We start from the raw sequence: 26,476 nt of genomic DNA, 5'->3' as shown, positions 1-26,476 counted from the left end.
GAAATGTGAAGCTCACACCTCTTCTTCTGGTCCTGTCTCTGTAGGAAATGCAACAGCAGATGCAGCAGCTAAGGTAGCAGCCTTATCTGGCTCCTTTTTCCCTCTCACTCAACTACTGACGCCAATTGACCTCAGTCCATATGCTGATCTTCCCACACTTCAAAGGTGCCACAACAAGGTCACCCTTCCCCAGACAAACCTTTTGAACATTTAATGATGATTTCATTGAGTTAACCCCATCTAAAGGAAAGAAATATTGTCTGGTAATAGTGTGTATGCTCAGCAAATGGGTTGAGGTCTTTGCTACTTCCAAACAGGATGCAAGAACGGTGGCGAAGATTCTCCTGAGGGAAATCATTCCACGCTGGGGAATACCAAGAGTTAACAGCAGTGATAATGGTCCGGGGGTTTGCAAACCAAATTGAAAAAATGAAATTTCTGAATCCACGGGTTTTAACATCAGACATCATTGTTCTTATCACCCACAATCCACAGGTGCAGTTGAGAGAAAACGGGACGATAAAAGCCAAATTTGCCAAGTGTTGTGGGTCAAAGCACTTCCACTGCTGCTTTTCCACATGCGAATAAGAAACAAACACGGGCTCAGCCCCTTTGAGATAGTTTTTGGAAACCCTGTCCCCGGGTCCACCTAAGAGCCAATGGTGATATAGCGCCTTCCTCCATCAGTAGCATGCCAAGCTCCGACAAGTGACAGCTGTGCTGAAGGCCTGTGCCATTGACAGTGAGTTGTCAATCACATCACCAGAACCTAACACGTGCGAGGGAAGGAGTGCAGATTGGGTTCTGCCCGCACTCCGAGCTACAATACACATCAAGAAAGGTGTGACAGTTGTGGTGGTGTAGGAGACATTCTCTGTCCGACAATAGACCACACCATGGCACCCTTTTAGGTTGCATGGTTGGGGTCTGAGAGAAGGATTTTACCGTCACTAACTGCATTGGTGATGGTACTTTTCCTCACCTGCGAACCAGAAGCATGTGACTTCTCCAACGTTACAAGTATTAAACTTCTCTACCGCCCAGAAAGAGAGTGGCAGGAAGGGAACATTGTTTGCCACTGCCCAGCTGAACAATGTCCTAGGAATAACTGCTTAATCTATACAATAGACAAAGAGTTATTGATTAATGTCAAAAGTCATCTCATCCGAACCATATGTGACCGAAGACCAAGATTTGACAGTATCTGCACAGTATGGGTGCATGAAATGTTTGATTACTTGGAAACATCTTCCATTTTGGTGCACTTTAAAACAGTCATGTCAGGAAATTCCAGCCTACATTGGGAACAGTGACTGGAGGCGACTGTGTCAAGAAGCCCACCTACCACCTACAATGGCATCACCCGCGATTACTTTACAGGTCCAGCACCTGTAAAGTACGAGCTCTGGGACATGGAATAGTCTCACTCAGATGCTTCCTCAGCAGTTCGCAACGTAATATCAGATAAGATATATTCAGGCATGGGCAGGATCCTGGGGAGCCTCTCTTCTCAGACTAGTAGCATGGATTATAAGTAGTATAATTTGTGTTATGAATGTAGTCTTCTTATTTGTGGCTCTGTTCACGTTTTGTGTTAATAAAATGACTACAACTTTGGTATCTGTTCAGTATCCAGACAATTTGTTCCCGATTCCTGACTGGATCCCTCCTTATCCAGATAGTCTTTATAGTGATGACGGACTCAAGGATTGTTTGTAACTAATAAAATCATGTGTTTTCTTTGTGTTAGTAAGGCAGTGGAAGCTCTCATGGAGTCAAGAGTTAATGACGTGATGTTTTAAATCACTGTGAGTTTACATCATTGATGTTTTGCTCTTTAAGTCTTGTATACTATGTAGGTGGATGCTTAACTGCTCGACTGTATTTTTGTGTTTGTCAGAGAATGACAAAAAGGGAGAAATGTGATGGGAATTGTTTAATTTAATAGTTTATTATAGTATAATTAGTAATTTGAGTAGTTTTTACTTTTAATATTCCATGTGTCACGAGGTTACCTGTATTCTGCACTTATGTCATGTCATGTGAACATGAGTTGTGAAATGCATCTTGTGACACCAGCACAGCTGGCAAGTCAATATGGATCTATAGACACGGATGAGTGGTCCAAACACTACATTCTGGACAAAGTTCGTTGTACAGTGCTTTTCTGATGACACACCACTAACATCTGTTTAAAAAGCCCTTCTCAAGACTGAAGAATTGGTCAGACTGTCGAGTCTGCCCCTACCTGATCAGAGTAGCTTTGCTCTGAAGCTGTATGCTGGTGACGTGGACCACTTGGACACCCTGTTTGCGAGGGCTTTGACTTGTTAGATTTTGTCTATTTACAGTCTGTCTGTAGTGACTGCTAGCCTGTTTTTGGAATCATTATAGACTAAATTACTCAAAGCTCTGTAAGGAGTAGTGATCTTATTTTTCATTAGGTAATCATTCACTGATTTCCACCACACTATCTGCCCAAACACATGCCTGCTCTGGCCTTGCAGCACCACTCTCCGGCCCCACACTTCACTTATAGCTGCCTGCTGAGGTTCTGTCTACCCTGGAGCTCTGGATAACTCTTGTCACCTCAAGGAAGCACTGCAGAGAGATGAGTGCCCTAAACTGACCTCACTGTTAATGGGAAGCTGCTTGCTGATGAAAGGTCTGCAGGAATCAAAGGACAGACATGACATCAAGACATATATGTTTGGCCTACCTCCACAGTGAGCTCTCCAGCACCTTGGTGGAGTCAGCGTGGTAGTACTTGGTCAGGATCAGGATGACCTGCAAGACAAGGTTCGAGGAGAGTGTTACATGCCAGTTATTACTGAAGAAAGAAGAGGACTTCTTCATGCAGATTTAAAACCCCAAGCCACTTTATTCTACTAAACTTATGTAGGCTATCTGCTATTTCGTAGTATTGTTGATTGATTCAGGTCCACATCTGGCTACATAAGTGCAAAGTATTTGAATTCTAAATCTTGTTATGAATATACTCGGTGTTATGCCCCTGTCTTGGGGAATTTTAAGGACATAATATAAGAAGGATGAAAACACTCTCCGACTCCCAAAAAGGCTTAAAGTATAAATACAAATTTATTTATACCAAAAACAACAAGAGGAACTTAAATATATCAGGGTGAGATATCCAAAACAACAAACCAAAAATCCTATTTCCCAAACAAAAGACGCTGACTACTATATGCCACACATCAAAATACAAATACTACCACTGACACCCTGTAATAAAACAAAAACAGGAGAAGACGTGCAGCAAAAGAAAGGTGGCAACTCACCCCTACTAACACAGTTTTACACATAGCATTAATGGAAAGACAAAAACTAGCACAGCTCTAAGGCTTCGCACACTCTTAACAATATCAACGGCTTTGTTAGTCGGAGGACTGTTTCTACTGCTGTCAAATCTGCTCTGCCCGCGAGGGTCTGGTGGTGGATTTAAATTGGTAGATGCTGACTCCCCAGCCAATCAGCTGCCGCCACTGGCCCGCTCCACCAGCCAATAGGCACCTAACAAAAAAAAGAAAGAAAAGATCCACCACACAACAGAACACTCACTCTGAGGAAGAAAAAAACACTCACACAGAAAACAAACGGAAACAAACAGAAGAGCGGGCAAAAAACAACACTCAACTAACAACCATACGGCCAGGGCCGTAAAATCCTCCTACCTAAAGACAAACATTTTCTCCCCACAAAATGTTTGATCCTTAGGACCTGGACAGAGCATCTGCGATAACATTATCGCTTCCTTTTTTTGTGTTGGATCTTCAAATTGAAGTCCTGCACTAGCAGAGACCACTGCATCAACCTCTGGTTGGTCTTTTTTTTATCTGCACCAGAAAGACTAGGGGATTATGGTCAGTGTGAACCTCAACAGGCAGTGAGCTTGACCCTACATAAACCTCAAAATGTAGAAGGAAAAGCAGCAAAGAGAGGGCCTCGTTTTCTATGGTACTGTAGGGAATTTGGTGTTTGGTGAACTTTTTGGAGAAGTAACAAATGGGATGTTTGATACATGGTCATCTTCCTGCAGCAACACCACACCAGCACCACTGGCACCACTGGCACTGGCATCGATCTCCATTTTTAACGGACGTGTGAAATCCAGAGCTGCAAGGACAGGTGTGCTGCAGAGGAGAGCCTTTGCTCACTCGAAAGCGCTCTGACATGCTGGTGACCAAATGAATGCTTTGGTGGCGCTAGTAAGAGTGGTGAGGGGAACAACAACATCTGCAAAAACCGCAATAATAGCCTGCCACCCCCAGAAAACGGCGAAGCTCACGTCTAGTTTGGGGCACAGGGAACTCGAGAATGGCCTGAATTTTAGCAGTGAGTGGGCACACCTGACCCTGACCCACCTGCTTCCCTAAATAAGTAACAGTTGCACGGCCAAATTCACGCGCAGTCTCCACATGCTCAGACCAAGTGTTTGAATAGGCTACTATATCATCAAGGTACACCTCGCAATGTTTTACACCAGAAAGGACAATGTGCATTAATGGCTGAAATGTTGCAGGTGCATTCCTGAGACCAAAGGGCATGACTGTTTACTGTAAAAAGTTATCGGGGTGACAAAGGCAGAGATGTCGGACGCGCAAGGATTTAAAGGGACTTGCCAATAACCCTTTAATAAGTCAAGTTTGGTGATGAACGTGGCGGAACCAACCCGGTGTACACAATCCTCCATTCAGGGAAGAGGATATGAATCTGGAGTGGTGATGGAGTTAACTTTACGGAAGTCTGTGCATAAGCGTGGCGCTTTGTCCGCCTTGGCCACAATAAGACAGGGAGAACTCCACGGACTACGGCTCGGCACAGCTAAACCTTTTTCCAGCAGGTAATCTACCTCCTGGTTAACGTGGTAGGCGTGCTGCTTAAGCGGAAGGCGGTTACCAACATCAACGTCGTGGGAGAGGACAGTGGTTCGGGATGGGACATGCATTCGAGGCTGTAACCCATCCAATCTCTGCTACCCACCAATCTCCACCGGTAAGGAACTTGAGGTACTAGGGGGGCTGTGGAACTGCCAGTTTGCAGTCAAGAAGGCGGACACCATCTCAGCCTATGCCTCCCTGCAGACTCTCCACTTCCTGGCCCTCACAGAGACCTGGATCACCCCAGAAAACACTGCCACTCCAGCTGCCCTTTCAACTGCCTACTCGTTTTCACACTCCCCAAGACGAACAGGGCGAGGAGGAGGAACTGGGCTCCTCATCTCACCCACATGGTCCTACCAGGTCCTCCTCTCGACCACCTACCCCGATCTACGCTTGAATTTCACGCCGTCTCTGTCACCATTCCTTTCAAACTCAACATCATAGTGATCTATCGCCCACGCGGTCCTCTTGGTGACTTTTTGGATGAGATGGATGCCCTCCTGAGCTGCTCCCCTGATGATGGCACACCGCTCGTCGTCCTCTGTGACTTCAACATCCACCCGGGAAAGCTGCATTCATCTGAATTCATTGACTTCTTTTCCGCATTTGACCTCACACTCTCCCCCTCTCCACCAACTCACCGGGCCGGGAACCAACTTGACCTTGTCTTCACAAGATCCTGTGGCATCTCGGCACTCTCTGTTACCCCGCTCACCGTGTCCGACCACCACTTTGTGACTTTCTCCCTCCCCATTAAGCCCACCTCATCCCTCCCCTCTACGCCTCGAATGGTCACCAGCCGCCGCAACCTGAAATCCCTCACTCCCTCCGCTCTCTCCTCAACTGTTATCTCCTCGCTCCCATCCTCGGAACAGTTCTCCTTAATGCCTACTGAGGAAGCCTCCTCTATCCTGATGTCCTCACTCGCCTGCTACCTGGCAAAGATCAACTCTTCTGCCTCCAACCCCAGGAAACTCTTCTCCATGTTCTCTTCCCTCCTCAACCCTCCTACCCCTCTCCCTCCCTCCTCCCTTACTGCCGATGACTTTGCAACTTACTTTACCAAGAAAGTAAATGTCATCAGCTCCTCATTCACGCCTATTCCCTCCCAGAAGACATCTCCCCCAACTCTCAACTCGGATGGTCTTACCAGCTTTAGCCCCCTCACCTCTGAAGACGTTCACGCACTTGTAACATCTAACCGTGCCACCACCTGCTCCCTTGACCCGATTCCCTCCTCTCTTCTCCAGGACATCTCACACGACATCTTGCCATTCCTCACCACCCTGATCAACTCCTCCCTCACCTCAGGTGTCATTCCAGCGGATTTTAAGACCGCTATCGTGAAGCCTCTCCTGAAAAAACCCACCCTTGACGCTACTGACATCCAAAGCTACAGACCTGTATCTCTTCTTTCATTCCTCTCTAAAACCTTGGAACGTGCTGCCTACAACCAACTGTCATCCTATCTCTTGCGGAAGAACCTCCTAGACCCTAACCAATCAGGATTCAGGACTGCCCACTCCACTGAGACGGCCCTCCTCACGGTGACCGAGTCCCTGCGAGACGCCAAAACATCATCCAACTCCTCCGGTCTCATTCTCCCTGACCTATCTGCTGCATTCGACACAGTCAACCACCAAATTCTCCTTTCCACTCTGGCTGAACTTGGCATAACCGTCTCTGCTCTCACCTGGTTTACATCATACCTGACAAACCGCACCTTTCAGGTCACATGGAATGGCTCTATGTCCAAACCCTGCTCTCTGGACACGGGTGTCCCTCAAGGCTCAGTATTAGGACCGCTTCTGTTCTCACTATACACCAGATCACTAGGTTCTGTTATCACATCGCATGGATTCTCCTACCATTGCTACGCTGATGACACCCAGCTGTTCCTCTCTTTTCCCCCGTCCTCTGACGCTCACATTGCAACTCGCATCTCGGACTGTCTGGCTGACATCTCTGTCTGGACAACTGCACATCACCTCAAGCTTAACCTGAATAAAACCGAACTCCTCTTCATCCCAGGGAAAGACTGCCCTCGCATGGACCTGTCGGTCACTGTTGAGGGCATCACAGTATTTCCTTCCTCAACTGCGAGGAACCTGGGTGTAATCCTCGATGACGAACTATCCTGCACCCCCAACATCACTGCTGTGGCCCGATCCTGCAGATTTGCCCTCTACAATATCCGCAGGATTCGGACCTTCCTCACAAAGGATGCAACGCAGCTCTTGGTCCAAGCACTGGTCATCTCCCGCCTTGACTACTGCAACTCTCTCCTGGCCGGACTCCCGGCCTATGCGATTAAACCATTGCAGCGTATCCAGAACGCTGCAGCACGTCTTATCTTCAATCTACCCAAATTCTCCCACGTGACCCCCCTCCTCCGTGACCTCCACTGGCTCCCTGTTGCAGCACGCATCCAATTCAAGACGATGACACTGGCCTTCAGGGCCATCAATGGAACGGCACCTGCCTATCTTCAAACACTGGTCAAACCTCATGCCCCGAAGCGAGCCCTTCGCTCCTCTACTTCAGCTGGCCGGCTGGTACCACCATCGCTGAAATCAAACAAATGTCGCTCAGCAAAGTCCAGACTCTTCTCTGTTCTGGCGCCTCAGTGGTGGAACGAACTCCCGACCAATGTCAGGACAGCAGAGTCATTTGCCATCTTCCGAAAAAGGCTCAAGACTCACCTGTTCAGACTTCACCTCGACTCTACATAGCATGACCCACTAACACCCTCCCTCGACACCCCCCCCCCCCCCCCCCCCCCCGCAAAAAAAAAAAAAAACAACCTTACCTATAGCACTCAGATCGTAGCACTGTTGCTCTTGAAGTACTACTTTACTCAGATGAGGACCTAACACTTGTTCTATTTTTAGCTCATACTGCATCGGCAATGATACGTCGTGGTTTCTTTGTTTCCTTCTTTTGACAAATGTACTTATTGTAAGTCGCTTTGGACAAAAGCGTCTGCTAAATGACCTAAATGTAAATGTAAATGCATTAACACACCATCATTAAAGCTGTACGCACCGGGACTTCAGCGCTTTGGTCAGCTGCAGTGGATAGGCACGCAACCAGAGTTTGATCATTCTGCTAGGCATGGATAAACTCCGTCCTATCAACTTCAAAACACAGGTTAGTGCCAGCAGGCAACAGGTTATCAGGCACACATTTTTCACGTTCAACAAAAGGTGTCTCCTTTTTTTCATGGTCATTTCCAGTACCCAAAAAAGAGTCAAACAAATCGACAACATCAAACTTATGCACTTGCGCGCGTGTAACAGCACAAGCAGCGAACACCGAGGGCATGTTGACAGCAGCAGGAACAGCAGCAGCACTCGGTGGTTGGATTATCCACCACCTCGGGGATTGCAAAGACTTTATCACCGGCCAAATCATTACCCAGAATTAAGGCCACACCACGCACAGGCAAATGAGCACGTATCCCAACTTTCACCAGACCTGACACAAGCGGAGTATACAAAAACACACTGTGCAGCGGTGCACGAAGCACACTCATTTTTAAACCCCACAAAAGGGCAACAGAACCGCAGAATGAGCCGCTAGAAAAAGGCAACGCGTTATCTAAGAGGAGCTACTGTGTGGCTCCTGTGTCGCACAGTATTGTAATCGGCACTTGGTCTTCCTCTTTGCCCATTAGCGAGACCAAACCCTCTGAGCCCCACATAGAGAACGTTCCGTCTTGTCATACTTTTGTGTATTGCCCTATAAAATTGTCATTTTTTAGAGTATCATCAAGTTATACACATCCCCAGAATCAGCACAACCTCAGCTAACTGTGTGTTTACCTCAATAAATACTTCTATACACTATAATAGGGGATTTAAGCAGAGATGGACAGAGTACTCGACCCCAGTACCCCAGAGTACAAATACTACTGGTCAAAATGTACTCCGTTACAAGTAAAAGTAGCTCAGTCGACATGGTACTCGAGTAAGAGTAAAAAAGTACTTTTAAAGGTACTTAAGTATCCAAAAGTACATGCTTTTAAATTTACTTTAAGTAAAAGTAAAAGTAAGAGTAAGAGTAAATTTCAAATTGCCTAAAATGAATGTTTCTAGGCTTAACATAGTTAATAAATATTTGTGTAAAAAAGTCTTTGGGGGTTCATGTCTTCCTGCACCACCAGTAAATACCAACCACTGCTATGCGCTTTACAGTCCCACAATATAAGTAAAATATAATACAATACATATACCTTTAACTATGACTAGATTAACATAATGTATCTTACTGTGTTATATTGCCAAGGAAACTGCATCGAACATAGCCCATCTACAGGCATCACAAACGCATAACTTCTGACTTCTGCTTTGAGCCTGCCTGTTAATCAGGCATGCAAGGATGTTGAACGACAAAGTATACATCCAGTTTATTCAGCCCAAAAGCAGCGTTCCCCCAGGATTAAACTAGAACAGCATTTCTCAGTAATATGGCAAATGGATTAACTAAAGCAAAGCAAGGGGGTCGACAAAAGTTTGGTGAGTGTTAATAACAAATAACATTACGTTATGAGAGTGTTTCATTCGGCCATCGTTTCAAACCACAACACACACACACACACACACACACACACACACACAGCGCCACTTCCTACAAAATGTAGTTTTTGTGATCAACACACACTCACATTCTCACAACATGATGACATTGACCGAGACAAATAGAAAAAAACATGGTGAAAGTCTGGTTAACTTACGTCAACGTGTTTCTTTAAGTTGGACGTGGAGTTGTTGAAAGCAGAGATGTAGTTTTCCTTCGGCAAACACAATACACATTTGAAAATATATGACTGTTTGTCTGTGTCCATGTTTTTTACTCAAATATGGAGTCCAGATTAGGCCAATGATTTTCTGAAAGTTCCTCCGGATCATTATCACACTGAGACTCAGCCATTGTTGCGGTTTTGATGCAAGGACAAACACAGTCGAGAGCGTGGCTATGTGGCGGTATCCTTATCGGGAGGGATTACGTATTTTCCGCTTTTACGTAGATCCCAGTGGGGTCATTCCGTGTCATTTCATCAAATGCCTCCCACCTGACCATCTCAGAATGTCCTGAAAAAATTCAAGTACAAAGACACACTTGTTAATAGGACAAATCCAAAATATTAGGTCTCTACTTTCAATAGTTTTCTCATGAAACATCATTCAATGAAGGGTAGTTTAGACGGTTTTTGGCATCATGCTCTGAAAAGCCATTTTTAAACGGCAATATCTAGAAAACTATCTCACCTGTGGCCTTCAAAATTTTATATATATCTGTATATCTGTTACTAAACGCCTCCAGACATGGAATATCAGGGGTGTAGCTCAATGATAACCTAGTATGGTAGGTACTTAAAAAGGGGCTTGTTGAAATAAAGTAGTACATTTGAAGGATGGCTGAGCTCCCATTTTTGCAGATAAAATACTTCTATCACTTCTCCCTCTATCTCTGGTGTTAGCTTAAACATTCTACAAAATATGGTTTCTCTCAGATGATTAGTTTCACAGATATTAAGGCTCAAAAATGGAAGTAAACACATCTTTGCCCAACTTCAGAGTCATATTCCAAAAAACTGACAACACGTATCAGGTCCAAACTTACTTTTTTTTAAAGATCATATTCTTGTTAAAATCATATTAAAAAATCGGGAGGGTGTTTTGCCTCAATTTGTCGCAGTGATTTTTTAAAATCCTGATATTGGTGGGGTTTTTGTGGCTGGTTTTGGTACTGCATGTCCTAACGGCCTACTTGTAAACATCACAGGAGGGCAATTCAATTGTGCTTTTTATCATTTACCAAAGACTTACATGTGACTAAATGCTACTGATAAATTTAGCCTCACGAAAACATTAAAATGGATCACAGTTGTAGTTACAGAGGCAATACGTCCTTGAATGTGAGTTAAACATGGTGAAAGCAGCTTTTAAGGTCTTAAACCATGAACAAACATAGCAAAATAATGAAGACTGTACATTTTGTCATACTTTAAGTACATACATTACACAACCAAATCAAATAATAATCTTAATTTGAGCATAAATATTTTACATTACAGTACAAAAGTCTCCAAAGTGCGATATTGAATAACAGTTTGTCTCTATGCTCACTATGAGGGATCACACATTTTTCATCTTTTAGATCCAATTCCTTAGTCACATTCATTAATTTGGCAGTGACTTTACAAATAGTCTAATGTACATCTCTGCTCTATTGTGCTCATCTTTTTTGATGGCATACATGCACCCAGTTTCTGTAGAGGGAACGTCTATCCTTGCAATTCTATGCTGCAGTGGGACATTGCACATGTCTTCTATTCTTGGCCAGTAGAAACTCTTGGCAGGGCCATGTGGGTGCATGAACTGAACCAGTACATCTTCATCTGAAACATCTCTGATACTTCCTATCCACCATTTCTGATCATACACACAACTCACATATTGTCTCATAGTGAGCACAGAGACAAACTGTTATTCAATATCAAACTTTGGAGACTTTTCTACTGTAATGTAAAATCGTTATGCTCAAATTAAGATTATTATTTGATTTGGTTGTGTAATTTATATACTTAAAGTATGACAAAATGTACAGTCTTAAATTCATTTGTTCATGGTTTAAGACATTAAAAGCTGTTCAACTCACATCCAAGGACTTATTGCCTCTATAACTACAACTGTGCTACAATTTAATGTTTTCATAAGGCAAAATTTATCAGTAGTATTTAGTCACATATAAGTCTTTGGTAAATGGTAAAAAAAACACAATTGAAATGCCCTCCTGTGATGTTTACTTGTAGGATATTAAGACATGCAGTACCAAAACGGCCACAAAAACCCCACCAATATCAGGATTTTAAAAAATCACTGCGACAAATTGAGGCAAAACACCCTCCTGATTTTTTAATATGATTTTAACAAGAATATGATCTTTCAAAAAAAGTAAGTTTGGACCTGATACGTGTTGTCAGTTTTTTGGAATATGACTCTGAAGTTGGGCAAAGATGTGTTAACTTCCATTTTTGAGCCTTAATATCTGTGAAACTAATCATCTGAGAGAAACCATATTTTGTAGAATGTTTAAGCTAACACCAGAGATAGAGGCAGAAGTGATAGAAGTCTTTTATCTGCAAAAATGGGAGCTCAGTCACTCTTCAAATGTACTACTTTATTTCAACAAGCCACATTTTAAGTACCTACCATACTAGGTTATCATTGAGCTACACCCCTGATATTCGATGTCTGGAGGCTATCAGGAGGCTATCAGTAACAGATATACACTGTAGAAATTTTGAAGGCCACAGGTGAGATAGTTTTCCAGATATTGCTGTTTAAAAATGGCTTTTCAGAGCATGATGCCAAAAACCGTCTAAACTACCCTTCATTGAATGATGTTTCATGAGAAAACTATTGAGAGTAGAGACTTAATATTTTGGATTTTTCCTAGTAACAAGTGTATCTTTGTACTCAAATTTTTTCAGGACATTGTGAGATGGTCAGGTGGGAAGATTTTCAGAAATTTGATGAAATGACACGGAATGACCCAGTGGAGAGCCTGCACTGTGATAGGTTTCCTTCTTTGACAAACAGCTTGTGTCCAATAGTATTTAAAAAAAAAAGAAAGAAAAAAAAAAGAGCAGACCTGAAAGTAACGAGTACTCAAAAATGTAGCAAGACTTAGAGGGCTCATGTCAGCTCAAGACTTAGAAAAACTTGTACATGCCTTTATTACTAGTAGGCTAGACTACTGTAATGGTCTCCTTGCAGGTCTTCCGAAAAAAAAAAAACTGTCAGGCAGCTACAGCTTGTTCAGAACGCTGCTGCTAGAGTTCTCACAAAGACCAAAAAATGTGAGCACATTACACCAATTCTTAAATCCTTACATTGGCTCCCTGTATGTCAGAGGATTGATTTCAAAATCCTCCTGCTCACATATAAATCACTACATGGTCTAGGGCCGAAGTATATCACTGATATGCTCCCACTACATACGCCTTCTAGACCACTTAGATCTTCTGAGACCAATCTGTTAGTGATTCCCAGAGTAAACAACAATCACGGGAGATGTAAGACTTGCCCCAACTCTGACCACTTTTAAAACTAGACTGGAAACTTTTATGTTCACCATAGCGTTCTGCTAAATCTTTTAATGTCTGCACTGTTTTTAATTATTGCAAATATGTTTTTATTATCCTTGTCTTTCTGTAATGCATTTTAATTTTGCCTTTATTTTCTTTTAATTCTTCTATTTTTTTTTCACTTTGTTGTATGACATGTCATGATGTGAAGCACTTTGAGTCTGCCTTGTGTATGAAATGTGCTATACAAATAAAGTTGCCTTGCCTTGCCTACTTTTCAGCCTCAGTATTTGTCTTGGAAATGTATTCAAGTAAGAACTAAAGAAACTAACTAACTAAGTACTAAAGAAATCTAATACTCAAGTAAAGTACAAATCCTCTGGATATGTACTTAAGTACAGTACTTAAGTAAATTATTCCGTTACTGTCCACCACTTAAGCCCATAAATTAATAAATAATTAAAAAAACGCACCTTAAATTTGTACACATTTTATTTTAAAAAAGCACTGCAAACCATTATAACAAAAGAAAAGCTCAACATAGAAAGTTGCAGACACTTGTTTGGATTGTTCTAGAAGTTATTTGAAGCTTCAAGCTCCTTCTGTCTATGAAATATGGACATCTTTTGGGTAGTGTCCATGGGCATTTTTCTGCCAGGAATGATCCTTTCCACTCCCTGCCCTAAATATGTGTGCATATAGTGTACTACTTCTGTGCCATTTATGTATTTAACTTTCTCTTTCACTACAGTAACTCTTTGACCGTCCTTTTCTCTGATTTGAACTCCTCCGTGTTTCCCGTTTGGGCAAACACAACAACTCACGGCCAAGCGTAAATTAAGCGTGTCTGATGCATAAACGTAACTCTATACATCACTAGCAAGATGGTGGATGAAAATGATGATCGGTATACATAAACAAAACGTAGAAATGCGCCACAGAGACGAGGAGACATCTAGTCACATCTGTCCAACTTTACGCATTTGTTTTGTTGTCAGAAAAAAATCGCTCACATGTGCAAGCAGGGTACCGTTGTTTAGCCCCGTTTCTCTAGTTTAAGAGGAAAAAACTGCATGATTCTAGTGCAAACCATTGCGGAATTATGACGCTCTAAAGACAACAAAATCTTTTGTAGCGTATACGCTACAATGGGTCTCAAAGGGTTAAGAATGAAAGGCTGATAACCTTCATCTACACACTCATGGTTTACCTTGTCTGCGCTGACAGATGACGGTGAAAGGGCCGGCTGAATGAAACCCACACTTTTTGGGTTGCGCGCATCTTGCTCCTTCCGACGTAGAGCAGGACAATGAGCAATGATATGCCCCACCTCATGACAGTAAAAGCACTCCATACTGCCAGGAGGTAATGACTTTGTCGACGGCTTAGGTGACACCTTAACATGCCCTGCTGAATTTGGAACCGCCTGATGTTCACGGCACACAGTGGGGAAAGTAACCCGGTGCGTCAAGACAAACTGGTCTGCGAGCATGGCCGCTTCGGACACAGACTCAACATTTTGTTCATTTAAATAAACAACAATTTTTTCCGGGAGGCATGTTTTCAATTCCTCTAGCAGGAGTAACTCGCGGAGTTTAGTAAAGTCAGTAACTTTACTGGCAGAGCACCATTTATCAAAGAGAACAGACCTCTCATGAGCGAACTCAGATTTCTCTCAGGCCCTAAATTCCTGTCGGTATGCCTCTGGAACCAATTCATAAGCCCTTAACACAGTAGCCTTAATAACATCATAATCAAGACTGTCATCTATGGATAGACTTGCACACACTTCTTGAGCCTTACCCACTAGTTTACATTGGAGCAACAGACTCCACACATCCTGTGGCCAACGCAACATTGCTGCAATGCGCTCGAAAGCGTTAAAATATGAGTCAAACTCACTCTCTCTAAACTGAGGAACCAAGGCAATTTGCCTGCTAACATCAAACATCTCGGCGGAAGCAACAGAAGCAGTGGGAGGGTGCATACTCACTGGGGCTGACGGCTCTGGAGCTCTCTGGAGCTCCATGGCTCTGATGCGCAAATGCATGAGTTGGACCTCTTTGTTCTTTGTCTCCAGCTCCACCTCTCTTTGGCGGAGAGCTAATTTGAGATCCTCCCTCTCAAACCCAGCCTGTATCAGCGAGATTAGGTCCGTGCTATACGCCGCTTTCACTGAAAGCCTGTGGGAAAGTGGAAGCCTGAAAGGCTGATGCTCATTGCCAATGCGCATCACTAGCATACACGTATCAACTGTTTCAACTGAATTTTGTTACTATAACAGATCTTGACAACACTTACCTAACCTGAATTTATAACTATTGCCAGTATGGTTGTGATTAGCATTTGTACTAGCAATTAGCTCAACTAATGTAACTGTCCATTATGAACAGTAAGTTAAAAACCGTCAAATATGATTCCATGTTAAAGTAAGACGGTGACTATGCTGTGTGGTGAGTGTAATGCTACTCTGGTTACGATAATGAGCTATGAACTATGGACGTGACTGGCCATCCCTCTCTACTATTCCCCTTCGAGAGGCATATTTCGGATAAGCCAGCGAGAGTTTAGTAACTCTAAAAGCTGAATGATCAAGGTTTGTGTGATGACGACAATCGAGAGCACCCTGATGCTAGCATGTTGGGATAAGCATGACAGAACTGGGTTATTAGCAAATGATGATCGGGGTTTGAGCAATGTTGTTCAATTGATCAAGTCATGAACCCAAGCAGACAGCCACAAACGCTAAAATAATATGAGATGTGAAAAAGTCAATATTTATTTTTTTTTAGATACGTTTATAACGCAAACATTTCAATTAAATATATTTAGCCCTGCATCACAAACGGAGGGGTTAATAATCTGTACAACATTCTTTGGAGAAGGAAAAGCTCCGTAACTAAAGGAAGGACCTCAGGGAGGTGAAGAACTGACGGAAGACGTATCCCTCTCCCAGGATATGTCATGTGAATAAAAAAATTACAACATAGTCAATCAATATGACAGGGATGATACATGTAATAAGTGCAGAAATAGCTCATGAATTACTCATGAACTGACTCTCTGTCTATATATTTTTTAAAGCTTCACCAATGCATCAGATGATTTGCCTATGATGCCAAGATCGTGTCTACTTAAGGACAGAACTGTGGTTCTGTTGAGTAACACTAAGCCAATTATTTACACAGCACAATTGTATATAAAGTCAATGCAAAGACGCAAATTGATGCAAATGACACAAAGTGAATGAGGCAAGTTTATTTTCACAGCTTTGCTTCAAACAAGTGAAAATGTTTTTTTTATTCAATTTAATTTGTCAAATTTTAGATATATTAGAATTATTTTAACTATTCATTCAGCCAAACTCTATTTTAATACAATGATTATGCCATTTATGACCTACTGTATAATACGTTGGGCACTGGCATGGAAGTCCACACTAAAGCCTGTTGAAATTGGTAGAGTTGAGCCGGATACTCGGCTGAAACGAGTATCCGGTACGGATAAAGCACTTTTGCCGAGTACGAGTATTATACGAGTAATACGAGTCAATATCTGTGCTCGGATTAAATAAAAATCCTCATTGGGTAGCTGACTGTGTCTGCGTCCTGTGATATGCTACAGCCCCTCCCCTACACACTCGCAGATGTGTTGTTGTGTCCGCTCTGATCACTCACACACAGAACAGCGCTCTGTCTCTCCCTCAGTCACTCAGGTTTGCGGGTCGTTTTCCGTTAATGTTTAGGGTTTCTTTCTTCAGCTTCAGGTTTGTTATATTACTTAGGTTGGTACTTACTTATGAACTAGTAGAGTTCTGGTACTTCGTTCAGACGTGGTGCCGACTCGCGTTGCGTCTCTGCCTGTCGGAGATTTTTCTTTTTCTTTTTTTAACCGTCATCTGGCTGCCTGGCTCTAACACTTTCTTGCTGTATTTCGTGAAAAAATAAAGCTGGTAGTGGTATAAATATTGGAAATCAAGCTACACACACACACACACACACCTGGTGTGGGAAAAAAAAAAAAACCAAAAAAATATATATATAAAAAAAAAGATCACACTGATCATAAAAAAAATTAAAGTTAAAAGAAAAAAGTTATTGTTGAGTATGAAAACTCTTGTTCATTACATTTTACTTGATAATTGCAACCGCATGTGTTGTATTCATTGTTGCAAAACTTGTTCTGTAAATAGTTTGTTTGCTATCGTGATCAAAACCATTGATCTGAAGCTCAATGCTGATGCTGTCCTGTAAATAGTTTTCTAATCAGCAATAAATAACAATTTCTGATCAGCCCATATCAATTGCATGCTTAAAATAACATACCAGTTAAAACCTCGCTCATTTCAAGACAACCAGACCCACTTCCGGGTTAAATCCCGCCCACTTCCGGGTTAGGCCCCGCCCACTCCGAGTACAGATACAGATACAGATAATTCATATGGTTAACAGATACAGATACAGATACAGATAATGCTGTACTCGCTCATCCCTAGAAATTGGTAATAAACTAGCCCTAAAAATGATTGACAAAAAGCCCGGAATATACCATCACTGTAGCATCCTGATGAAATATTATCTGCTGAGCTGGGAAAATGTAACAAAATATGCAGACTTATTTATTTTGCAATACACATTTTCCCATGTACTAGCCCCAACTCCATTAAGGGACCCTTTAGCTTTTGTTTCATATTGAGCATTGCAGACCAGAGGTACCCAGGGCATCCTTCTGTTATTAAATAACCCTAACAAAGGCCATCAGAGATGAGCGGTCACACGACACTGGTTATCAACAGGGTTTCCCTTTCTAGCTATGAGCGCGTGCACATGAAAGAGGTGAAGTTTGAAGCATTTGACGCTTTTTTCCAAAGCGACTTGCAATGTGTACATTTGTTGAAAGAAAAAAACACAACATATCATTGCAGATAAAGTAAGAGCGAAACAATAGAAACAAGTGTTAGGTCCTCATCTGAGTAAAGTAGTAGCTGTTCAGCAAGGATACATTAAGTACAACAGTGCTATAGGTAAGAACATAGGAGTGCAAATTTTTTTTTGGGGGGGGGGGGGGGGGGGGGGGCAGAGTCGAGGTGAAGTCTACACAGTTGAGTCTTTCATATTTCTAAGAACTCCTCTCCTTGACAGCTTGGTCTGCCGGGATTTGCATTGCCATGGCAAGTACCAGTGGTTCAGACAGCGCAGTGGGGCCCAGAGGTGTGAGTGACAGGCTGGCTGACAGAAATAAACAGGCCTGCCTTAGGCAGAAAGCCGATTGGCTGAGGGGTCATGCCAAGAGGCAGCTGTCAACAACAGGCCCAGGTTGAAGGAGACTGCTCACACATCTGCAACCATAAACTGTGCTGTTCGACACAAATAGACTGCCATCAAAACCACTCAGTGGAGTCTCAGCACTCAGATAAAAAAAAAACTCCAGAACAGTGGATGTTTCCCTGAGCAGCAGTGGATGTTTCCCTGAGCAGCAGCCGCTTGTCAGGGCTGATAAGGACCTCGTTAACAGCTTGAACAGATGACAGCAACAACCTGCTTTTTCCATCTCACTCTCTTTGTTGATGAGGAATCAGCAGTACATCTGAATTTGCCAACAATCAACCATGTGAGGCTCCTAATGAAATACTAGTGCAAAGCTTGACACTTGTACTATGCAGCCAGTAACAGAACTGAGGCCTGCACTATGAAGCGAGTTCAACATACCAGGTATCTTTCTTACATCCAGCTTAAGTAACCCTAACAAAGGCAATCAGAAATAAGCGGTTACACGACGCAGGTTATCAACTCGATCAGTCAACCCAGGGTTTCCCTTCCGAGCTATGAGCGTGTGCACATAAAAGAGGGAGCATTTGATCAATCGCAAACATGGATCAGTCTACGGGCAGCACAGCGGCATATTTCACTCCGAGGAGCAAACCATAATATTACAGAGATACAAAGATGTAAAACATACAGGTAATGAGCAACAGTTTCATCTGCCAAATTCAGGAAGACAGCTGGCAAAAAGTTAATAGTCGTTCTGACCAAAGACAGTAGGTTCCGACAAAGGAGTAGGCTATATGGCACGAGATCCGAGCTCCACCCCCTCGCCGGCTCTGAGAGCTTTACTAATCCATCACACTGGCGTTTGTCAGGCATCTGTCGATCCACTCGCCGCTATTTTAAGTTTCACTTTAAGTTGTATAAATCATCCTTAGTCTTTTTTGGTTTGATAACAAAGCTTTGTCTTTTTATTTGTGTTACCACAATATTAGAACTTTACCTCTTAGGTTTAACAACAAAACCTTTAACAGCAAAAATTTGATTTATTTCACAATACACAAATTTGCAAATGGAATAAAAAAAAGACTGCCTCTTCATATTGGAGGTCTTCTCAACAAGCCACTGTAGCTGTAGAAAATTGAGCTACAGTCTTTTTCTGGTCATGTTTTTCTGTTTGGTAACAAAGATTCTAACTTTACCTCTTAGGTGTAACAACATCATTTTCTTTTCATATTTGTTTTCCAACACAAAAATGAATACATTTGCAAAAGTTTGCAAATTGAATAAAAATAAAAACTACCGCATATTGGAGGTCTTAATAAGTTACTGTAGCTGTAGAAAACTGAGCAACAGACTTGTAAACATATAAACACAAAAAAAAGTGTACAAAAAAACGTTTGTATTCTCAACACCATGTTTAAACCATTGTTATCAACATGTGTGGCAGTTAAGCCTAGGCCAAATGGAAAGATTTGAAACAATTTTGTTCCTCAGTGAAGCAAAGACGCATGTCGCATTTCTCACAGACGGTGGTTGTTGCATTGATTTTGCAGAATTTGCAACGGCCACGCTTGTCGAATTTCACAGGCCAGTGTGCAACCTGGTCCACGCGAATATCAACTGGAACTCCAACACGAACTCTCTTGGGAGGTGGTGGTGGAGATGTGGCATTGAGTAATGGGCGGCCCCCTTGTGAATGCAGGAGAATGAGGCTAGTTGCAACCTCTGCCTGGAAGCTCCTTTGTTTCAGTGGCTTGTGGACACCAAGTAGCTTACAGTCTTGGCGGTAGATCAGCCATGCGTTAACAAGGCCTAGCATTACGGTAGAGGTACCACCTCCGTGACCTCATGTGGTACTTGTACCTTGCAATGCATGCATCTAGAAGGTCTACTCCTCCCACGAATGTGTTGTACTCCTTGACAATGTATGGCCTGTTGACTTCCACAAATACTTTGTCTGATTTGCTCCAGCGTTTAGCTTTGTCTTGAGGTTCAATGGCACAGTAGGATGAGATCAGGGTAACAGATCTGTTGTCATACCACTTGACAATGGCCATGCGTTCTTCTTTCTCCACCCTGACATCAACAGATCCTCTGCCTCTTTTGGCAAGACTTTTAAAATAGTACAAGCATATTCTGAAAATGTACACACCACAAATAATGCTCTTTACAGAACACTTCAAATTAGTTGAACATTCTGAGGGAAAAAATGGTACAATTTCAAGAACACTATGCCTCAGTGATTGAAACTTAGACTTCGTCTCAGTGTAACTACAAAGGCATACAACTTTAGGTCACAGCCTATGTGGGATTGAACAAAATACTCTTCTAGGTATCAAATACTGCATTTATCATTTCCACATCTTAATCCTGAGCTAACTCACCACACCATACAAACTGAGGTAGAAACTATTCAAGGGGATTGAATTACTTTTCTTTAGACATTTTGGGGCAATGAAAGCGCGGTACAAGACGTAAACGCCAGAAAGAGAACAGGAAGAGAAAATACATGTGAAGAGTAGATAAACAAATGTGTATTTCAACGGTATACTATCTACACAACTACTGTCTATTACCATACACACTCTCTCTGTCTGTGTGTGTCTCTGTCTCTCTATAAATAAAAGAAGTGTACAAACTTCTTGGTTACAGAAACATGGCATTTCATTTCAAATTCATTTTATGAGGTTATTTACTCCATAAAGAAAAAATAGCTCTGAATGAACAACAGCTGAGCAGAAGCGCTTGTCGACCGTTGCGGAGAAATACGCGTCTGGTCTGAACAGGGCACGCCTCGCCTCCACGGCCAGTGTGAACCCGGCTTAATAGGCAGAACGACAAGGCAGCTTAGGGCTAGCTGTCAGGTATATGCCTTCTTGCTAGGCCCCGGTATAGACAGTTTGCTTGTGTAACAGAATTGCTATTGCGACATCCATTGGACACATTTAGAACAGCAGTTTCTTTTATTGAAAAATTGCAGCTATTTTTATTAGTGCTGTCAATCGATTAAAAAAATTAACTAATTAATTGCACAATTTGCCGTAATTAATCGCAATTAATCACTTTCTTTCTTCTTAAGAATAAAGTATGTTATAATGGATATTTAAATGTAAAATGATGGAATTTATGTAGAATCAACACAAAGGAAGTATTTAAATTCAAATACTATTGTTAAATAGCAGCTTTTTTAACTTTAGGCACAGATTCTCTCATGTGAACTACAGATTTCCAAAGAAACCATCAAGGCCATCAAAATTAACTGTCAGCTTGAAAAAGGCATATTTCTTATATGCAACAGAACATTTAAAAAAAAGGTTCACAATAGAACATGCAAATATGGAAAAAAGAACAAGGAAATATTCTGCTGTGAAGTCAGAATGATAAATCCTTTTCACTTCATAGAACAACAAGTCAGCTTAGTCCTCCTTTACATTCAGCCCGTTACTGAGACAGACCAGTCTGTTTACATTGTTAGAGGACAAAGCAGCACACGCCACATCTAGTGTTTCTCACGCGGACAAATTACCGGGATAATTTAAAAAAAAAACTGCTCGGCGATCGCCCACCAGTGCTCGGTGACTGGTGGTGAAGGGGTAGGGGCTGGGGTTGTTGGAGGTTGATAAGTTCCTGTCTGGTCTGGGCACTAGCCTGATGGAGTATTGCTCGCTCATCGCGGGGGGCGGGGTTCGGGGCCTCGTCCTCTGAATGTTCCTCTTCGTCATCCACAGGAGGCGGCTCATCTGCGCCAACGCGCACTGCAATGTTGTGCAGCATGACAACAATCACGCGGCAACACTTGAGTGGTGACAAGCGCAGCCCCCCAGATGAACGATGAATTGAATGCCAAACACCAGTTCAACCTTCATCCTGGTGCGTGTGTGGGCCTCATTAAACTTCTGCTCCTGTGGTGTTGCTGGGTTGGTTACCGGCGTCACGAGGTAACTCCGGAGAGGGTAGCCACTGTCCCCTAGGAGGATGCTCCTACCAAACTCTCCTCTGCCAGCCTTCTGACCCACAGCTGAGTTGGCCCACATGAAGCTGTCATGTGTGCCTCCTGGCCACCTGGCAACGATGTCAGTGATGAGGCTAATTGTGGTCCACCACCACCTGGGTGTTGATGGCCATGTAGTGCCTTCTACCGATCCAGCAGGGATCGGATTGTGGATTGGAATGAGGGTGCCCACCACCACCCAGGGATCCCAGCCACTGCGTGGAACCCTTGGTGGACCTCGTCCCGTGTGGTGGGCATCTTTATGTGGGTCCGGGCGTGGCGCAGGAGAATCATGTCACAGCTGCCACACTCCATGACACCGATGCCTTGCTGAGGCCGGTGCTGTCCCCCACCACCTCCAGGAAGCTCCCCACTGCGTAAAAACGCAGCGCAGCCAGGAGCTGCACCTCCGGGCTGAGGGCAAAATTGCAGCGGGTTGCTCTCTGGATGTGTGGAGACACCAGAGTGATCGGGCGTTGGATCTCCGCACGGGGCAGCCGGTACTTTGCCTGGACAGCCCGGTCTGACAGCACGTCCAGTGGGGAGAAGTGCTGACGCACATATGCATTTATGTAAACCGTTTGGCTTTGCGCACGCCGCTGTGTTGGTTTGCAGCAAGAATGTGCTGTATTGCAGCATTTATGGTCTTAATCTCTAGTTTAAAATCTTCTTCAATCCAGCTTCCTTCTTCAAACTACCAATGCAATGTGCTGCTAAAATTACTGTAAAACTTAGCTGTAAATTTTACATAAATTATGGAAGCTAACTGTATTAACTGCTTCAAACTAGAAGTGAGATGAGCCAGATGTTGTTGCTCAAAATGTCGCTCTGCTGCTTGTGTTTGTCAGATCCATCACTCATTCATGACTCATGGAGTCATGCATGATTCAAGTTGTGACGAGATCCTAACCTGATGTTTATTTCATTATAGACTCATCATTCATACAATTTTCTTGGTGAATAAACTGTCATAAAGTTACGTAAAATAACATGCAAATGTCCCCATAGTGCATTGCTTCTGTTGTGAAGCATACAGTCCATTTGACAACAGCAATTTCATTGTACAATATATCATGACAATAAAAGCACCTTTTACCTTATTTAAATCAAATCCTCATTGGAACCTGGAATCAGAGAATGATTCACACAATTGATCTTGCTCACTACCACCACCTCCTCTCTGACTTCACCTCAACTGTTTCAGCAGCTAAATCTGCCTTCTACCTGGCAAAGATCAACTCTTCCGCCTCCAACCCCAGGAAACTCTTCTCCATGCTCTTCTCCCCCTCCTTCCTCCCTTACTGCTGATGACTTTGCAACTTACTTTACCAAGAAAGTAAATGACATCAGCTCCTCACTCTCAACTCTGATTGCCTTACCAGCTTTAGCCCCCTCACCTCTGAAGACGTTCACGCACTTGTTACATATAACCGTGCCACCACCTGCTCCCTTGACCCGATTCCCTCCTCTCTTCTCCAAGACATCTCACACGACATCTTGCCATTCCTCACCACCCTGATCAACTCCTCCCTCATCTAAGGTGTCATTCCAGCGGCTTTTAAGACTGCTACAGTGAAGCCCCTCCTTAAAAAACCCACCCTAGACGCTGCTGACATCCAAAGCTACAGACCTGTATCTCTTCTTTCATTCCTCTCTAAAACCTTGGAACGCGCCGCCTACAACCAACTGTCATCCTATCTCTCGCAGAACAACCTCCTTGACCCTAATCAATCAGGATTCAGGACTGCTCACTCCACTGAGACGGCCCTCCTCACAGTGACCGAGTCCCTGCGAGACGCCAGAGCCTCATCCCACTTCTCCGTTCTCATTCTCCTCGACCTATCTGCTGCATTCGACACAGTCAACCACCAAATCCTCCTCTCCACCCTGGCTGAACTTGGCATAACTGACTCTGCTCTCACCTGGTTTACATCATACCTGACAAATCGCACCTTTCAGGTCACATGGAATGGCTCTATGTCCAAACCCTGTTCTCTGGACACGGGTGTCCCTCAAGGCTCAGTATTAGGACCGCTTCTGTTCTCACTATACACCAGATCACTAGGTTCTGTTATTACATTGCATGTATTCTCCTACCATTGCTACGCAGATGACACCCAGCTGTTCCTCTCTTTTCCCCCAACCTCTGACACTCACATTGCAACTCGCATCTCGGACTGTCTGGGTGACATCTCTGTCTGGACAGCTGCACATCACCTCAAGCTTAACCTGAATAAAACCGAACTCCTCTTCATCTCAGGGAAAGACTGCCCTCGCATGGACCTGTCGGTCACTGTCGAGGGCATTGCAGTATTACCTTCCTCAACTGCTAGGAACGTGGGTGTAATCCTCGATGACCAACTATCCTGCACCCCCAACATCACTGCTGTGGCCCGATCCTGCAGATTTGCCCTCTACAATATCCGCAGGATTCGGACCTTCCTCACAAAGGATGCCACGCAACTCCTGGTCCAAGCACTGGTCATCTCCCGCCTTGACTACTGCAACTCTCTCCTGACCGGACTCCCGGCCTCTGCGACTAAACCATTGCAGCGTATCCAGAACGCTGCAGCACGCCTTATCTTCAATCTACCCAAATTCTCCCATGTGACCCCCCTCCTCAATGACCTCCACTGGCTCCCTGTTGCAGCACGCATCCAATTCAAGACGATGGCACTGGCCTTCAGGGCCATGAATGGAACGGCAACCATCTACCTTCAAACACTGGTCAAACCACATGCCCCGAAGTGAGCACTTCGCTCTTCTACTTCAGCTGGCTGGCTGGTACCACCATCGCTGAAATCAAACAAATGTCGCTCAGCAAAGTCCAGAATCTTCTCTGTTCTGGCACCTCAGTGGTGGAACGAACTCCCGACCAATGTCAGGACAGTCTCTGACCCGCCTTTAAAGACTCTGAGCCTCCTTGAGCTTATCACTTTCATGCATGATAAGGAACTATCAGAGATCTACTGGACTGCTCTCAGGATTGCACTTACACTGCCAGTCACTTAGGCTCAACCAGAGAGGAAAGTTAAAGTTGACCAAATTGTACCTGAAGTCAACCATGTCCCAGGAACAGCTCACTGGCGTTGGCGTCATCAGTATCAATCAATCAATAGTGACTGAATAGGGGAGCAGATTTCATATGATGACATCATTGACGATTTTGCATCAAGGAAGGTCAGAACGGTCAGGTTTTTGTTTGTTTGCTGTTCTAAGTGCAATAGTGTAATACTTAGATTATCTTTAGTGTGTTTTCACATTTGTGTGATGGATTGGATGAAGGATTTGTGCTATTTAGTTATTTATTCTATATTTTATTTGTAATATTTTATACTGTTGTTGCTTTCTGCTTTTGTAATATTTTTTATATATATTGAATATATTTTTGGCACATTTATGAATATAGTGTGTATTTGTGGATGTGGTTCTTGAAGGGGGTCTCGCCCAGGTTGTTATTCAAGCTAGAACCGCCACTGCTTTGTAGCATCTACCTACCAACTTGGCATCATGACTTTTCGTAATTATACACGCCACTGCCTGTGTGTGTTATCTGTACGCAATTCGAGCTATCCGCTTGTATGTGTACATTCTGAGCGAAACGACCCATCACATCCGCGTGTTTGTCAGCGCCCTCTAGCGAAACGACCCATCACATCTGCGTGTATATAAACGCCCTTTAAGGTTAGGGTTAGGGTTCGGCGTTGATAAACACGCGAAAAGGCCATTGTGCGTAGTGATAACACGCCATAATGGCATACGAGTTGGCGTGTCATACATACGCTGATTCATGAGATCAGTCTGTACCTACAGCTTACTGGACTCAAGACTAAAGAGGATCCAAACTGATTGGTAAAAAATAATCCCTTTTTAGGAAATGCAATGCCATACCATTAAGTTGTAAATGAGAACAAATGAATCGCAAGCCCATATTTAAGAGAACAACGTTTTTGACCTTGTATCTTTTAAATCAATGACAGAAAAGAAGTCTCTGCTTCCTCTCTGTTGCTGACCTAATCACCTGTTTTAAAGTTCCCATATTATACTGTTTTTCATCAATTCCACACAGCTGTCAGAGGTCCAACAACACTGTTTTTGATATGCATTGCGCCAAACCCATCCATGGTCCTGAATTTCAGCTGTCTAAAAGTTGCTCAAATGAGCTCTGCTGAGCTCTCCTGAGAACAGGCTGCTTCTGTGTCTGCACCTTTAAATGCTAATG

At 43.3% G+C, this 26,476-nt stretch overlaps 1 protein-coding gene and 1 long non-coding RNA gene across 3 annotated transcripts in view; one reads left to right on the top strand and one right to left on the bottom strand.

Moving 5' to 3' along the window:
- The window catches only part of LOC311009513, a 371,301-nt gene that overhangs the window by 96,919 nt on the left and 247,906 nt on the right, over positions 1-26,476 (top strand). The window lies entirely within an intron of this gene.
- The window catches only part of sorcs2 (sortilin-related VPS10 domain containing receptor 2), a 521,993-nt gene that overhangs the window by 324,067 nt on the left and 171,450 nt on the right, over positions 1-26,476 (bottom strand). For both annotated transcript variants that reach the window (XM_084003700.1, XM_084003701.1), the window contains exon 2: positions 2,720-2,787. In XM_084003700.1, the coding sequence (XP_083859826.1) occupies positions 2,720-2,787 (68 nt within the window). The remainder of the gene's footprint in view (positions 1-2,719; positions 2,788-26,476) is intronic.

This window comes from Eutrigla gurnardus (genome assembly GCF_963514095.1).
Source record: "Eutrigla gurnardus genome assembly, chromosome: 23".
Classification (NCBI taxonomy): Eukaryota; Metazoa; Chordata; class Actinopteri; order Perciformes; family Triglidae; genus Eutrigla; species Eutrigla gurnardus.
Note: the sequence above shows the minus strand (reverse complement) of the source record. Positions and strands in the feature narration are given on the sequence as shown.